The sequence below is a fragment of the Panthera leo genome, chromosome B2 (assembly GCF_018350215.1).
Source record: "Panthera leo isolate Ple1 chromosome B2, P.leo_Ple1_pat1.1, whole genome shotgun sequence".
Lineage (NCBI taxonomy): Eukaryota > Metazoa > Chordata > Mammalia > Carnivora > Felidae > Panthera > Panthera leo.
In genome coordinates this window covers 2,136,996-2,153,477 of record NC_056683.1, presented here as the reverse complement: position 1 = coordinate 2,153,477, position 16,482 = coordinate 2,136,996, and the positions used below count along the sequence as shown (strand labels likewise).

The 16,482-nt window shown below is 45.0% G+C and overlaps 1 protein-coding gene across 5 annotated transcripts in view; it reads left to right on the top strand.

Annotated features, from left to right (window-relative positions):
- ZSCAN16 (zinc finger and SCAN domain containing 16) overlaps positions 1-12,079 on the top strand; it is a 29,289-nt gene extending 17,210 nt beyond the window's left edge. Inside the window, exons 1-6 of one of the 5 annotated variants that reach the window (XR_006202354.1) lie at positions 1,551-1,636; positions 1,808-2,439; positions 3,680-3,818; positions 5,472-5,624; positions 7,120-7,331; positions 11,165-11,250. Coding sequence is in view for 3 of the 5 variants with exons in the window: in XM_042937588.1 (XP_042793522.1) it covers positions 2,053-2,439; positions 3,680-3,818; positions 11,165-11,685 (1,047 nt within the window). In the remaining 2 variants the exon portion in view is untranslated. Of the gene's footprint in view, positions 1-1,550; positions 1,637-1,807; positions 2,440-3,679; positions 3,819-4,623; positions 4,663-5,471; positions 5,625-7,119; positions 7,332-11,164 lie in introns of those variants that run through there. The other 4 variants (XR_006202353.1, XM_042937588.1, XM_042937589.1 and 1 more) reach the window with 4 other exon arrangements.
- The last annotated feature ends 4,403 nt before the right edge of the window (positions 12,080-16,482 follow it).

Below are 16,482 nucleotides of genomic sequence, written 5' to 3'. Positions count from 1 at the left end.
ATTTGAAATTGCAAATTTTAACATCGCCAGTTACATTCGTCTTTTCCTTTATGAGTTTTCAGTTATATGTCTTTAGGGTTTTATGCCATGTTCAGAACCATCCCCACTCCAAGGTAGTAATAGCTTTTGAACCGATCTCCCTGCTTCTGCCCTCGTCCAATCCCCTTCACTTACAAGTTTATTTTTTAACACGGTAGTCTTTTCAGTAACTGCATCTGAACATGTTACTCCTCTTCTCAGAAATTCTGAATGGCTTCCCAAGAATAAAAAGCAAGATCCTTGAACTCACCCAAGACCCTCATTTCTCTCCCTCTCTCTACTCCCAACACCCTTTTCTTCCCTTAGTTTTGGACACATAAGCCTCCTCCCTGTGCCTAGAATATTTCAAACACACTCCACTCCAGCCTGTGCATTTGCTATCCTCTCCCTGAAACAAATTTACCCTGATGACACACTCACCCATCTCCCTCAATCTTTGCTTAAATGCCAATGTACTAGTGAGGTCCTCCATGTGCACCCTACTTAAAATTGCATTACTTGTTTCTCCCTCCAAACTGCGTATTTCCTTTATTTTCTCCTTGGCAGTAACATCCACCATCTAATACACTATACGTTTTTCTCATTTTTTTATTGCCTGCCTCCCTACCTCATATGTACAAGCACACACACACTAAATTATAAAATCCATGAAGGCAAGGGCGTTATCTTCTGTTATAGTTACAGCTTCCAGAACAGTGCCTGGCATAGTAGGTGAATAATCAGGGTTTGTATAAGAAAGGGAAAGAGGGGGAAAAAAACAACAACGATGAATTTCTAACCCAAGAGATTAGCAAACATCGAAATATTTTACAAGATTATATGGCCAAATATAGGTAAACCAGAACATCTCTACTAGGTTTCATGACTGGTAATGTTACCAGTTACAAAAGTACGAATACCCTTCCTCTATACTCCACTAATTCTACTTCTAGTAATATATACTATGGAAATAACCTTACACATGAGACAGAAATATGTTTACAGTAACTTATTGCAGCAGCGTTTGTAAAAGAAAAGATTGGAAACCTACATGACTATCAACGGGGTAATTATTAATAAACGACGGCACATACGACCAACTGAGTACAATGCAATTGTTTAAATAGAGGAGGAAAAGAAAAGAAAAGAAAAGAAAGGAAAGGAAAAGAAAAAAGCAAGCCGGAGGCTGCGGGAAGCCCTTTACGAACAATCTCCAGTATTAGTTGGTAAGAGGAGACAAGCGAGGGGAACGTGCACCTGCCGGATGCGTCTACCCACCCGTGCGCGTGTCCCGAAAAACAGTGTCAAACTAAATGCTGGAGAACACTCTTCTTAAATACTGAACGATGTGAATGCATTGTTTTTTCATACCACGTATTTAATTAGTGAACCGAAAAAGCACTGGCAGGACGCGCCGCGGGCCCCGCCCAGGGCCCGCTGGTCCGCCAGGTCCTCCCCGGAAGGCGGGCAGGGAGGTGCGGCCGCCGCCACAGAGGCAAGGCTGCCTAGAGCGGCCGGAAGTGCCCGTGGCCGACGCCATTGGCCGGCCGGGTTCCAGCCTTTGTTCCGGGCCGCCGGGAGATCGCGGCGGTGGTCCCTGTGCGTGTGCGCGGGCGAGGTGAGTCCGCCCTGGCTCCTGGGTCCTGTACGGGGAAGGGGCCGGGGGCGGGCGGGTCCCCACGGCCGCGGAGCCCCGGGCGGCGTGTGTTTCGCGGCGGCCTGTGCAGCCGCCGTGCGTGCTCCCGGGTAACCTGTACGCAACCCGGTGAGCCGCGCGACCTTCGTGCAGGTGAGCACCTGTGGCTCCGGGCTGCGTAAGCAGCGTCCGCTGCCCCAGAGCCCCGGAGAGAGGACAGCCCCGCTCGGCGCGCGTCCGCGCAGCCTTCGAGGGCGCCGGCCGCCCGGGGTAGCGTGGCTTTGCGCTCGCTGCACCTTCCGTCGTTTCTCCGCCTCCAACTTTCTCTCCGAAACAAGCTTCCCAGAGACCGGCCTTGAATCCGCCCCAGAGACGATTATCCTCCAGCACAGCCCAGAATGGCCGCAGCCCTGGAACCCGAGGGACAAAGAGGACTTGGGGTAGCGAAGGCGGAAGACCGTTACCGGGGACGGGACCCCGGCCCACAAAACTACAGCCCCCGCAAGAGGGAAGTGTTCCGGCAGCACTTCAGGAGGCTCTGCTATCGGGATGCACCCGGGCCCAGGGAGGCTCTCACCCGGCTGTGGGAGCTGTGCCGCCGGTGGCTGAGGCCGGAGTGCCACACCAAGGAGCAGATTTTAGACCTGCTGGTGCTGGAGCAGTTCCTGAGCATTCTTCCCAGGGACCTGCAGCAGTGGGTGCAGGCGCACCATCCAAACACTGGGGAGGAGGCGGTGAGCGTGCTGGAGGACCTGGAGAGAGAGCTGGAGGAGCCTCAGAAGCAGGTGGGAAGGGGACAGTGCCCAGGCTGTGAGAGATGAGGGTGTATGGACCGAGCCAAAGCAGAAAAGGCATGGGAAAGGACACCTGAAGGTACTGCATATGTTATCCTAGAGGAGAACAAGGCTTAGGGAGGGACCTGGCTGCGGATGTCGAATAACGCAAGGGTAGTTCAGTAAAGACGCCGGGGACGGATTCCGAATCAGTTTGGAAGGCAAATAGGTATCAGAGGTAAAGAAGTCTCCAAAATTCACAGCTAACTATTAAGAAATGGGCTACCTGGTAATAATTTTTTTTTTTTTTAATGAGAAAACCCTCTCTTTTCATAGGAAAATAGTTAAGGTGGGTTCAAGTAGATGTCAAGAATGTTACAGAACAGCACTGTCCAATAGAATTATACTGTGAGCCACATGTGTAGTTGAGGTTTTCTAGTAGCTACATTTTAAAAAATGAAACCAAGTGAAATTAAATATATTTAACCCAAAGCGGGACGCCGGCTGGCCCAGTCAGTTAAGCATCCGACTTTGGCTCAGGTCATAATAACCTGGTTGGTGATTTAGAGCATCGGAGCCTGCTTCAGATTCTGTCTCCGTCTCTCTGCCCCTCCCCGGCTCACACTCTGTCTCTTTCTCAAAAATAAATACTAAAAAACCGTGTATATATATGTATGTGTGTGTGTATACGTATGTATATATATATATGTGTGTGTGTGTGTGTATATATGTATATACACACACATATATATATACTTTTATATATATGTAACCTTATATTTAATAATATATATACTTATCCCAAAGTAATCATGTAGATACTATAAAAAATGAGCTATTTTACATTCTTTTTTGTATTATTTTCAAAATTCATTGTGTATCTTACCCTTTGCATATCTCAGTTCCTGCTAACTACATCTCAAGTGCTCAGTAAGCACGTTGTGCTTGTGGCTATCATATTGGACAAAGGAGTTATAGAAGTGCCCCAGTTTGGTGGAAGGTGGGCTAGATAATTTTTAAGATTCTTTCCAAATCCCAAGATTGTGATCCTGCACTTCTGCGGGTCCTTGTGAGAATTTGCCTGAAGTACAGAGATTAGTCATTTGTTGCCATTTGCAATTGAATGAGAATTTTTCCCTTTTGTGTTCCTGTCCCTGGCAAATGCTTCTTTTGATCTTTTCTCTAAAGGTCTTTTAAGTCCTTTCACAAAATCTGCCTTTTACCAGCCCAGCCAATGTTTCATTGTCTCCAGGTCCCAGCCAATTCAGAAAGACAGGACACGCTCTTGGACAAGTTGGCCCCCTTGGGAAGGCCCCAGGAGTCACTGACTGTCCGGCTCCATCCCGAGAAGATCCACGAGGAGCAGGAATCTGGGGATCCCCAGAGGAACGGTAAGGAGCAAGACTTTATGTGTGTGAGGGAAGATGTGGTTCCTTGTGTTGGACAGGAACTTTCTCACTCTGATCGTCTCCTTTTCGAGTTTTCCTGTTTATCCTCCACCTCACTCTGGAAGATTTTACCTCCCTTCCTAGTGTTGCCTTATCGTGGAAAGAATTATGAAAATTTACTTTTTCATTAGACTTAAAAGCTGCTACTTGGCCCAGTGGATGGGGGATGGAATTTAAATACTCATTCAAGTTAATAATACCTTACATTTCTGGGGCCCCTGGGTGGCTAGGTCAGTTAAGCGTCCAACTCTTGATTTTAGCTCAGGTCATGATCTCATAGTTCATGGGATCAAGCACTGCTCAGGGCTCAGAGCCTGTTTGGGATTCTCTGTCTCTGCCCCTGTCCCCTGCTCATGCTCGCTCTCGCTCTCTCTCTCTCTCTCTCTTAAAATAAACAAACACTTTAATAATAAATATTATCTTCAATATGTATCTGTTATTATTCTAGTTCTGAATTCTCTTCAATTTACATTTGGAGCAGGAGAATTTGTATGACACTCTGTATTAGTCTAGTAGGGCTCCTGAAACAGAATACCACCATTTCTGTGTGACTTACACACAGAAGTTTATTTTCTCACCGTTCTGGAAGTCCACGATCAAGGTGTCAGCGGGCCTGGTGTCTGGTGAGGCCTCCCTCCTTGACTCACACACTTGCTGTGTCTTTACGTGGCCTTTTCTGTGTGCATGTGTGCTATTGGCATCTCTTCCTCCTATGTTTAGTTTTAATGTTTTTACTTATTTTTGACAGAGACAGAGCATGAGTGGGGGAGGGGCTGAGAGAGAGGCAGACCCAGAATTCGAGGCAGGCTCCAGGCTCCGAGCCGTCAGCACAGAGCCGACGCGGGGCTCGGACTCACAGACCGCGAGATCGTGACCTGAGCCAAAGTCGGACGCCCAACCAACTGAGCCACCCAGGTGCCCCTTAATTACTTTTTTTTTTTTTTAAGTTTATTTATTCGTTTTGAGAGAGGGAGCATGAGCAGGTGGGGGAGGAGCAGAGAGAGAAGGAGACAGAATCCCAAGCAGGATCTGCACTGTCAGCATGGAGCCCGATGTGCGGCTCAGACCCAGGGACCGTGAGATCATGACCTGAGCTGAAATCAAGAGTCCGACGCTCGGGGTGCCTGGGTGGCTCAGTCGGTTAAGCGTCCGACTTCGGCTCAGGTCGTGATCTCGCGGTCCGTGAGTTCGAGCCCCACATCGGGCTCTGTGCTGACAGCTCAGAACCTGGAGCCGGCTTCTGATTCTGTGTCTCCCTCTCTCTCTGACCCTCCCCCCGTTCATGCTGTCTCTCTCTGTGTCTAAAATAAATAAACGTTAAAAAAAAATTAAAATTAAAAAAAAAAAAAAAGAGATGCTCAACCGACTGAGCCTCCCTGGCACCCAAAAGTAAACAAACTTTAAATCCCAGTTTTGCCCAAACACTGGAGTTTTTTTTTTTGTTTGTTTTTTTTTGTTTTTTTTTTTTTTTTTTCCAATGCTCTCTGTCCTTTCTCAAGAGGCTCTTCCCAACTGGGGCAGTATTTATACTCCAGTCTGTTATGGATTCATTCTCGCTGCTATAAGTTTTACCAGTATGGTTTTCTCATTCTCTAGGCTCCCTGCCAGGTGATTTGTCTAATCTGAAAAATGATTTTAAGTGAAGATCTTTCTGGCTGATACCTGGAAAGATGGCATTCAATGATGTATAACTTAAAAGAGTCTCTTAGTGCTTGCGAGTGCAGTGTTGGATATTGGTTAGCTTTGAAGGTGAGACCGAGACTTCCTCTTCTGTTCATTCTTCTTTTATAAACGTTGTTGAGCAGCTGCGATATGCCAGGGGCCATGCTAGATGTTAGGAATACAAGGGTCAGACTCCTCTTCAAGAAACAGAGAAGTGAGCAATTATGCTATAACCTGCCCAAAACAGGACAGCTGTCCCTGTGGTTGGCCTGCAGGAGTGTCAGAGTGGGTTTGCTTGAGCTGAGATGGTCACATGGGTGGGAAGGGAAGCATCCCAGGCAGAGAGAACAGTGTGGGGGGTGGGGAAGCAGCATGAAAGCAGCATTCTAAGAACAACAGTTGCTGTGAGGTGTTTTTGATTTTGATGAAGAGAATTTTGTAGAAGGGAAAAATGCAAGGCCAATGGTGAAAGTTCCTGGATACCATGCTGAGGAACAGAACTTCATCCTATCAGAGATGGAGGTCTGTTACATTAAATAGAGAAGTGGGTGACACAGATTTGAGTTTTTATTTATTTATTTTTAATATTTTTTACATTTGTTTATTTTTTGAGAGACCTAGAGAGACAGAGCACCAGTTCGGGAGGGGCAGAGAGAGGAGACAAAGAATCCGAGGCAGGCTCCAGGCTCCAAGCTATCAGCACAGAGCCTGACGCGGGGCTCAGACTCAGAAACCGTGAGATCATGACCTGAGCTGAAGTCGGATGCTTAACCAACTGAGCCACCCAGGCGCCCCTGATTTGAGTTTTTAAAAATCACTATCAGTGATTCTACTTTTTTTAAAGTTACAAAGGCAAACACTGGAATGATATCTCCAAATGTAGTCAAAGATTATTTGAAGCTAATGAAATCACAAGTGACATATTCTTCTCTATTTTCCAAAGCCTGTAAGTGAATGAGCGCACAACTATAGTAAGGAGAAAAGATATAAACACAGGGCAGGGTGAGGGGAGACCACTTTCAGATATAGAACATGGTAGACTAAGGCTGGAGAGAGGAAGGAGGAAATTCAAGAGATCCATATTATTCATTTATTAATGAACATATCTGACTGGATATTGGTGGTGGGGGACTGTTATAATAAAACCAAAGTTTGCGACTTGGGCAGCTGGCAGATAATGGTGTCAGTGAGTGAGAGAAAAATCAGAAGGTGGATGTATCTATATGTGAAGATTTAAGAGTAGATTCGGTTTTTATACATACGAATTTGCTGTCTCTGAAACATCCAAATACAATTCTGTAGGCAGTACAATTTAAAGTATGATTCTAGGGGTGCCTGGGTGGCTCAGTCAGTTGGGCGTCCGACTTCGGCTGGGGTCATGATCTCGCGGTCCGTGGGTTCGAGCCCCGCGTCGGGCTCTGTGCTGACAGCTCAGAGCCTGGAGCCTGCTTCAGATTCTGTGTCTCCCTCTCTCTCTGACCCTCCCCCGTTCATGCTCTGTCTCTGTCTCAAAAATAAATAAACATTAAAAAAAATTAAAAAAAAATAATAATAAATAAAATAAAATAAAATATGATTCTAGATACAGGAGGAAGATGTGGGAGGAGAAAAGAGATTTGGGAATTGCCCCCGAGTAGATGATAGAAGACATGGCTGTAGATGAAATTGACCAAGAAGAACGTACCAAGTGAAGAGACGAGAGGCACATGTAAATGTTTGAGGCACGCCACCATGTGAATTTGGGGTGGAGGAAGAGGATTCCGTAAAGGAGACAGATCAGGGACTGTCAGAAAAGTAAGAGACACAGAAGAGGGTGGCGGCCCGTGCTGAGACACAAGATAAGAACTGGTAAGAGGGCACCTGGGTGGCTCTGTGGGTTAAGCTCCCGACTCTGGATTTCATCTCAGGTCGTGCTTTCACAGTTCGTGGGATCGAGGCCCGAGTCAGGCTCTGAACTGACAGCATGGATCATGCTTGGGATTCCCTCTCTCTCTCCCCCTAAATAAGTAAATAAATTAGGGGAAAAAAAAAAAAAGAACTGGTGTGCCTGGGTGGCTCAGTCAGTTAAGCATCCAACTTCAGCTCAGGTCAGGATCTCATGGTGAGATTGAGCCCCGCGTTGGGCTCTGCACTGACGGCAAGGAGCCTGCTGGGATTCTCTCCTTCTCTCTCTGCCCCTCCCCCACTCCTTTCTCCCTCCCTCCCTCCCTCCCTCCCTCTCTCTCTCAAAATAAATTAAAAAACATTTTTTAAAATCTTCAAAACAAATTTAACAGATAGGTCACAAGAATATTTTAACATGTTAACATGCTAAATTCTCAGTATAGAACACAGAATTATTGCTTATGATGGATAGTCTGCAAAACTTTAAGTTCTAGATGGTCGCTCTTTCTTTGTTTTTTTAATGATATCTCCGGACTACTTTCCCTCCACATGTTATAAATTCAGAAAAATACAGTTCCTAAACCTAAAATTGTAGAGGTTTGCCTACGTGCTACTATCAAAATAACTTGTCAAGGGAAAATAGAAATTGTCTTCCCTTAATATAATCTACTGAAAGGTGCTTTATGAAATCTAGCTATTCTATGAGGTCTGACAATTCTTACAGAATCCTCTCTGTCTGCACTGAACAGTGTAAGTAGGACTTTTTTTCTAAGATACAGCACCAAGGGCCATATACAATTTTTATCTGTGTCCCCACCACCACACTCCCCAAAACTGAGAAGCAAAAAACTAACAAAACCCACCAAAACAAAACAAAAAAAAAACCCTGCAGAAATCATAATACATTTTAAGACATGTCTTTCAACTTTATTAAAAGCATGTGACATCTGGTCCAAATCCTCATTTTACTGGTGAAGAAATACACCACAGTGGTTGTGACTTGTCTGAGTCTCCAGAGTTATAGGCAGAGCTGAGATTATAGTCAGAGGCTGGGCCTCCTGCCTGCTGGTCCAGAATGGTTGTTAAAAGTCATCACAATAACATACCCAAAAGCCACTATCTTTTAAAAATAATTTATTGTTAAACAGAGAGACTTTTTTTTAATGTTTATTTATTTTTGAGAGAAACAGCGTGAGCAGGAGAGGGGTCGACAGAGAGGGAGACACAGAATCCAAAGCAGGCTCCATGCTCCAAGCTGTCAGCACAGAGCCCCATGCAGGGCTCGAACCCATGAACTGTGAGATCGTGACCTGAGCTGAAGTGGGACACTTAACCGACTGAGCCACCCAGGTGCCCCTCTTTGTAACACATTTTTAAAGTATTTCATTTTGAAGTACTGGGCATGCTATTAACTTACAGCACTGACTCTCCATTAGCAAGAAATGACAGTTTGTTCCAGTTTCACTCAGCATTTAACCTTGTTCTTTCTCCCCAGACTGTCAAGCAAGCTGTACGCATGGTGATCAAATGAGCTTTGTGGACATCTCCTCTCAGTGACCAGCAGGGCTGGGTGAATCTCAAATTGTAACTGATAGGGACTCTAGGTATTACACATGCCAAAATAACATTGGAAGGACAGCCCTGGCAGAAGATGTCAGAACCCAGTATTTTTCATTTTGTCCGTTCTGAAAAAAAGGTCTCTTGGAATCCTATTAGCCTGAGACTAGCACTTAGAAGAGATACATAAACAAGACCCTGAATTCCAGTTGACCAAGAGGTAGACTGAGGTCCATGAGATGAAAAAGCTCACATTTGACAATGTCCATACGATATTCTTTATATTGTTCGGTTGCAGATCTAAGGGAGAGGATTATAATTTCAGTTGCTGACCAAAAAAAGCTGACCTTGTATTAAAAAAAAAACACAAAAAAACCTTTTGAAGTCCTGATGAGATTTTTCTCTGGATTTCTCCCAAAGCTGTGGGGGAGAGACTTATCCTGAGGACTGGTAGATTACACTGAAGATGTTGAAGTGACCATTTAGGGCAAACTCTGTCTTTTGTTGTTGTTGTTAATATTCATCAGTCAGCCCCAGGAAAGCCAGCCCCTGGTGACAGCTGTACGTAAAGAAGCTGTTGAGGCTAATTGCTGATGTTTCAGAACACTTCTTTTCATGGTAGGAGGTGTCTCTGATTTCCATGATTTGCTTGATCACTCTTACCCTGCTAACCTAGCAATACTTCTGTCACACGTTATACTTTTACAAATGCTTTATCCTATCTTCCCTCATCTGATCAAACAATGGGTAAAGAAGGCACAGAGGTGAGAAGGAAACCAAAATAGTTATCACCTGCCAGAATTCAAACATTGATCAGTTCCAGGACTGGACTCTTGATCTTCTGGCTCTGATTTAGTCCTTGTAATTTCCAGCCAAAGATAACATGGCATTTACATTCCAAAACAGTATCATCTTCGAGCAAATATCCAAACTTTGAGAAAGTCTACTGCCTGGTTTTAAAAACTGATTTTTCAGGAGGAACAGATCTGAGGACGATTGGGAGCAAGGGGGACACGGTGAGGACAGTGAAGAGTGGGCTTCGTGGCTTGGCATCAGTGAGCCACTCGAGCCAGAGTTTCCAGCCCAACCCAGGCACTGAGATGCCCTGGGAGCTCTTGCTGCTGCTTCCTTCAGGCCAAGTGAGCCCCTGAGGACTAACTAAATGACAGCTGCACTGTTAGGATTCCTAGGTTCATTGAGATGGTAGTCACAGCATGACTGAATAGGTGACACTTTCTACCTCCTCCAAATCATCAAAACAGCTATTTTCTTACAAAGTTCAACTCAAATATTTACTGAGTACTTGCTATTGTGTGCTATTGTATGCAAAGCATGAGGTGAAGGACATAGTGATCAGGAAGAGGGAAAAGAGCCAATTTGGGAGATTTAGGGAAGACTTCCTGGAGGAGAGAGTATTTGAGTTGGACCTTGAAAAATACCTAGGCCGTTGGTTCTCAAAATGTGGTCCCTGAATCCGGAGTGTCTCTCCCACCAGGAAACTTGTTAGAAATGCAAATTTTTGAGCTCTACTCCAGCTTTATCAAAGCTGAGTGGGAAGCCTAGTATTCTGGTTTAAGAAGCCATCCATGTGATTCTGATGCAAATCACGTTTCAGGGCTGGCACTGGAGATGAGAGTGTGGACACACACCAGACCATCCATTGTCACTTCCTCTATTTTTCCTGCCCTGCATGCTCTCAACCTGCTTTTAACTGATTATTATCCTTCATACGGTTCCTTTCTCCGATGGTTCCTACTCACTACATTCAGTTCAGATCCCTAATCCCACTATCTTCTCCCACTTAACCACCTATGTTTCAGGCCCTGACATGTTTCTCCCAAACTCTCAGCTCCCTCCCCGTCTGTTCTCTGACCCCCTGTCTGTCCGTCTTCGTTATCCCCAGCGTATCCGTAGTCCTCATTTACCGCTCAGCACTCTGCCTGTGCACGAGATTGCCAGGTGACCCTTCAATCCACATCACTGCCTTCTCTCTTCTCAATCTCTTCCCAAATAACCCTGCCACCGGCTTCCCCGCTCGCCTCTTAATTTCTTCCTTATATTGTCGGTATGATTTGATGGTGCCAAATCTCTGGTTTGTGCATTGTATGTGACTTTTATAACACACTTAGAGCGTTCATGTGTTCTTTCTCAAACTTAGATTAGGACACCTTTGTGTTTGGTTACAGGTGATGAAACCAGCACTAAGAATGAAGTGTTGTCCCAGAAGGAAGATACGCCCAAGGACACACAGTTCCTTGGCAAGGTAAATGACAGACTTAACAAAGACATTCCTCTGCCTCCTGAACCCGGAGATGCTACTGAAAGCAAGGGCAGAGTGGAGTGGCCGCAGAGGGAAAGAAGGCGCTACACGTGCGAGGACTGCGGGAAGAGTTTCAGTCACAGCTCAGACCTCAGCAAACACAGGAGGACTCACACTGGAGAGAAACCCTACAAGTGCGACGAATGTGGGAAGGCCTTCATTCAGCGCTCCCATCTCCTCGGACATCACAGAGTACACACTGGAGTGAAACCTTACAAATGTGAAGAATGCGGGAAAGATTTTAGTGGGCGCACAGGTCTTATTCAGCACCAGAGAATCCACACGGGTGAAAAACCCTATGAATGTGAGGAGTGCGGGAGGCCCTTCCGCGTGAGTTCGGCCCTTATCAGACATCAGAGAATTCATACAGCAAATAAGCTCTACTAAGATGGTGAAGGAACCGTTCTTAGTTCCTCAGGCCTCGTTAGTTCCCAGAGAATCCGCCTTAGACACTGAGTAACCTGAATGCAGGCAAAGCTTCAGTCGTCATTAAGCATTTCTCCGGCACCAGAGAATCTACCTGAGGAAGTTTCCTTTTATTTCTAAATTAGTTCAGTTTCTTGGGAAGAGTTAAGAGTTATTTCAGAAAGCCTTGTCTGTTGACATACTGCTGACTTGCAGCCGAAAATAGCCATTTTCTTGGTGGAAAGGCAGCAAATGCTCCTTCTCAGCTCTCCTTGTTACTTGACCGTTCAGTGTACAACTTTGGGCAAACATTCACTTTTTTTTTAAGTTTATTTACTTTGAGAGAAACAGAGATCCCAAGCAGGCGCACACAAGTGTGAAGGGGCAGAGAGAGAGAGACTCCCAAGCAGGTTCTGTGCTGTCAGTGCAGAGCCCGACGTAGGACTTGAACTCACGAACCATGAGACCATGACCTGAGCCAAAATCAAGAATCACACACTCAACCAACTGAGCCTCTTGTGTGCCCCTAAACATTCACATTTTTCTCTGCCTTCGTTTCCCATTCTGTAGCATGCAGATGACACAGCAGAAACCTACCAGATACATTGTGTTAAGTTAAAGCTGCTTTTGAAATTAATAACTAAAACAATACTATCTGTTTTCCACCACTACTGCTAGAATGGCCTAAATATTAATCTCATTTTTATCTTAAAGTAGGGAGGACAATCATTTTGTGGAATTTGTTTGCCATTGCTGAAAAAGAGGAAACCATCAGGAAAGATAGCGGGCTAAGGAAGACATTCCAGTGGAAAGGAAAGCAGTTAAGTGATAAGTAGGAGCTATTGGGAAGGAGGGGGGTGATGGTGTATGAGGCATCTATAATGTGGATAAATCACTCCTGAGTCTCCCGTCACTGTAAACTGAAGGACGTGGGAGGGATCGGTCTAGAACTGTATTGTCCAGTATAGTAGCCAGTCACCCACACATGGCTGTATAAACTTAAATTAACTGAAATAAAATAGAAAATTCTGTTCATTAGTGACATTTTAAGTACTCAACAGCCACGTGTGGCTAGTAGCACCTGGATTGGACAACACAGATCTAGACCATTTTTATCTGCAGAAAGTTCTAAAGGGTATTGCTGTCCTAATCAGTCACTGGTAAGGTATTTCCCAGCTTTGACATCCTGTGATTCTGAGTTCAGGAAGGTAGTAAAAGACATACCTGAGGAGGCTGCAATAGCAACAGATAAAATGCAAACACCCTAAGAAAGTAATTTAGTAATAACTTTATAGCACCTTTTCAGCCTTAGCGAAAGAGTCTATTATAATTGGAGGATTGAAGACTATTAAAGTAAACACAGTAACCTAATCTAAATTAAAAGGCTAAATTATAATCAAGTTTTTTCTTTTTGGCTTGGAAATATATTAGCGGTCCATGTACTTGCAACAGTTTTACATCCCTAATTTGAGAATTTTAATGACATGACAGAAATTGTGGCCAGAGGCCCAGCGCATTCAGATGTACACCATCAAACTGCCCACTGGTTTTAGGAATAGCCTTACCAGAACAACCAGGCAGTGACCGAATCTCTGCCTGAAGACAATAGTCAGACATCCTTGCTTTTGTATTGTGCTCGACTAGTTAAACCACCACAGTCCGTTTTGGGTCTCTACTACCACTGGGAGATGAATCTTGGGCCATTCCTTGTGGCTCCATAAAGGTAAACTGGGCTTTTATGTCTTTTGAACATACTTGGTAGAAAATTTTAAAACCTCAAGCTTCACACTCCTACTTGTTTTTATAATAATCATCTGGGCAATATTTTAGGCATTTGAGACAAAAGATTTTTTAATGGTCCTCAGAGAAAAGTAAAGCATTAAATCTCTAGTATTAAAAATGTCTTATTTTGAAAATAAAGTTAAATGCTTACTGAGTGAAGCTTCCCCCTTTACCTTTTGTCTTGCTGAGACACGTGCACGGGAGTTGTCGGCAGATCCTGATCTAGAATTGAGAGAGGCTTCTGCAGTGGGAAGAAAGATGATCCTGGCTGCCACAAGATTAGGGCTCTGAAAATCGGTAAAGACGTGACAGACTGGTTTGCCTTTATCCTCTCTATGCTAGAACATTCTAGACAGACTGGTTTGCCTTTATCCTCTCTATGCTAGAACATTCTATTCAGATAGTTGTGAATACCTGTCAGTACAAAGAATTGGCCTAGTCTTAGAGTTGGACACCCAAGCCCAAGGTTAGCAGAAGAGAAGTCATCTGCCAGACACTAATCAGAACCACTGGGTCCTGTGGAGCCACCCGCCACCCTCCGTGCACAGCACCTGATCTACAGGAGCCCAGGTTCTCGGTTACCTCAGAAGCATGTGCGTTGCTCCTCCCATCTTTTTCGAGAGACAATGATTGTATTTTATTTTGTTTATGGGTTTTGTTTTGTGTTGTTTTTGAAAGTGGTGAGGATTGTAGTCAGAAGCTTTTGTGAACTGACAAGACAGCTGTGATTGTCCAAGGCCCCTAAACGGAGGTGGGGGGGGGGGGGGGGCAGCTCTCTCAGCCACAGATGGGGGTGGTGGTGAACTGGGGATTTTGAATGAGGAGCCAGCAGCTTTGAGGGGAGGAAATGGACAAGTGCAGGGGAGGTGGGGTTCCAGGAGGAATGGATGGGCATCAGTGAAAAGGGAGACATAAGATCAGGGAGAGGGATGGAAGGAAGAGAATAAAAAGGAACAAGGGTGTAGGGAAAAGAACAAATCTCAAATAAGAGATGGTGATAGGAACAAGAGAGCGGCGAGTAATCTAATACTGGCATTGGTCACATTTGAGCCTGGGTGGTACGATACAAGCCATACGAAGGTACGATGAGTCTTAGGAGCACAGTGCATACCATTTATCGACCAGGTCTCTATTCTCTTCCTATGAAATTATTTATAGTCAGAAAGTCCAATAATGAAAACAACTAGAAAGTTTGAAATACTTGAACAAAACAAGCTGCTCTCCCATTACTGATCCCACAAGAGAGTTGCTTATACTAAGGTTCTCAGTCTTTCTTACCCAGATTCTCCAGAGCAAGGTTTCTCAGGCTTGTTGTATTGACATTTTCAGCAAGACAGTCCCCTGTGGTGCCCTGTCCCCTGCACTGTAGGATTTTCCCTGGCTTCCACCCACAGGATCCTACTAGCACCCCCTACTTGTGACAAGCAAAAAAAAAAAAAACTTAGGTGGGTGAGCAAATGCCCCCTTGAGGGGTCAGAGTGCCCCCAGTTGAGAACAGCTGATCTGTAGGAAAATAATCTGATTTCCAGGACTGTTCTTAATCAGACACAGTAAGATTCTACTTAGAGATGGTACGTGTGACCAGCGTTGCTAGACCCTTTTCCCACCCGTAAAAAATGATTCCCGCAGAACCTGAAATCTAAACAGCAATCATGCTAAAGAATTAGTCTGCTTTAGAAAGCCATACCTCAGTGTTGAGGACCAGAGGAATCTGCCCTCCAGCGTGACTTGTGTAAAGAGCTTACACTGCATTTAAGAATGCACACTTCCCTCCCTGGCTTATGTGTGGTGCTACCCTCTCCTTTACCCCCTGGCCTACCATGAGTAGACTTTCTGATTGGGATCTTCACTGTCCGCTGTAGTAGCCACCAAGTGCATATGCTATGCAACTAAGGAACTGCAATCTGAATTTTATTTGATTTTAATTAAATTTTAAAACATAATTCAGTTATTGGAAAACCTTTAGATATATTTAAAGTATATTTGGATATGTGAATCTACTTTTAGCATTTTAAATTTTGTATAATCTCAGTATAGATCAAGTATTTTCAATGAAAATGTAATATCTGAATTAGATGTGCAATAAGTAGGAATACAGCTTTCAAAGATTTTAATATGAAAATGTAAGATATTTGGTTAATTTTTATATTATTAGATGTTAATATTTTGGGTATACTGGTTTAAATAAAATAGATTACTGAAATTAGTTTCACCGGTCCTTTTTTACTGTGGTTACTAGAAAACTTTACATCACATTATATTCCTATTTATGGGAACAGCCTCATCAAGAGCTTCTCGCTCTCGGGTACCTCCCATTCTCCAGGTTCCAAACCACTTTAATTCTGTGAGAGTAAGTTCTATGATGCCAAAGACTTTTTACCTATTATTGATTTGTTTAATGATCAACAAATATTTATTGAGCACATACTGTGTTCCACAGGGGACAAGGGCAGGCTGCTCCAAAATGTGCCACCATGGCACAGTGATTTTTCTTTTTTTTTTTTAATGTTTATTTACTTATTTTGAGACCGCGTGAGCAAGGGAGGGTCCACGAGGACTAAATGGCGCACAGAACAAAAACGGAGAAGCAGCAGTGGCTGGAGCTGCACCAGGAGTCGTGGGAACAAGTCTCCCGGGAGCTGCTACCGAGGTGCAGCAGGGGAGTCCTACAGGAGAACCGCCGGGTGCTGGGACCCTCGGCGTGGTCTCCATGGACGCCGGGAGCCCGCGGGCCGTGGCCCCGAGCGCTAGGGAGGCGGTCAGCATCCTGCTCGGCGCTCCCGGCCCCAGTTCGTTCCCTGCGTTGCTGCTGCTCCCGGGTTTGTTTTAATACCCGTTCTGTTCACCACGACCTCACTCCGCACGCCCCCCCCCCCCCCAACACCCAGCCACAGCCCGGGCCGGAGATCCGCACCAGCCCGCGGTCCGCGGCTCCTTGCCGCCCTCCGCTCCGGAGCCGCTCGCAACCGGAAGTGGCTCGCAACCGCGAGAGCTCGG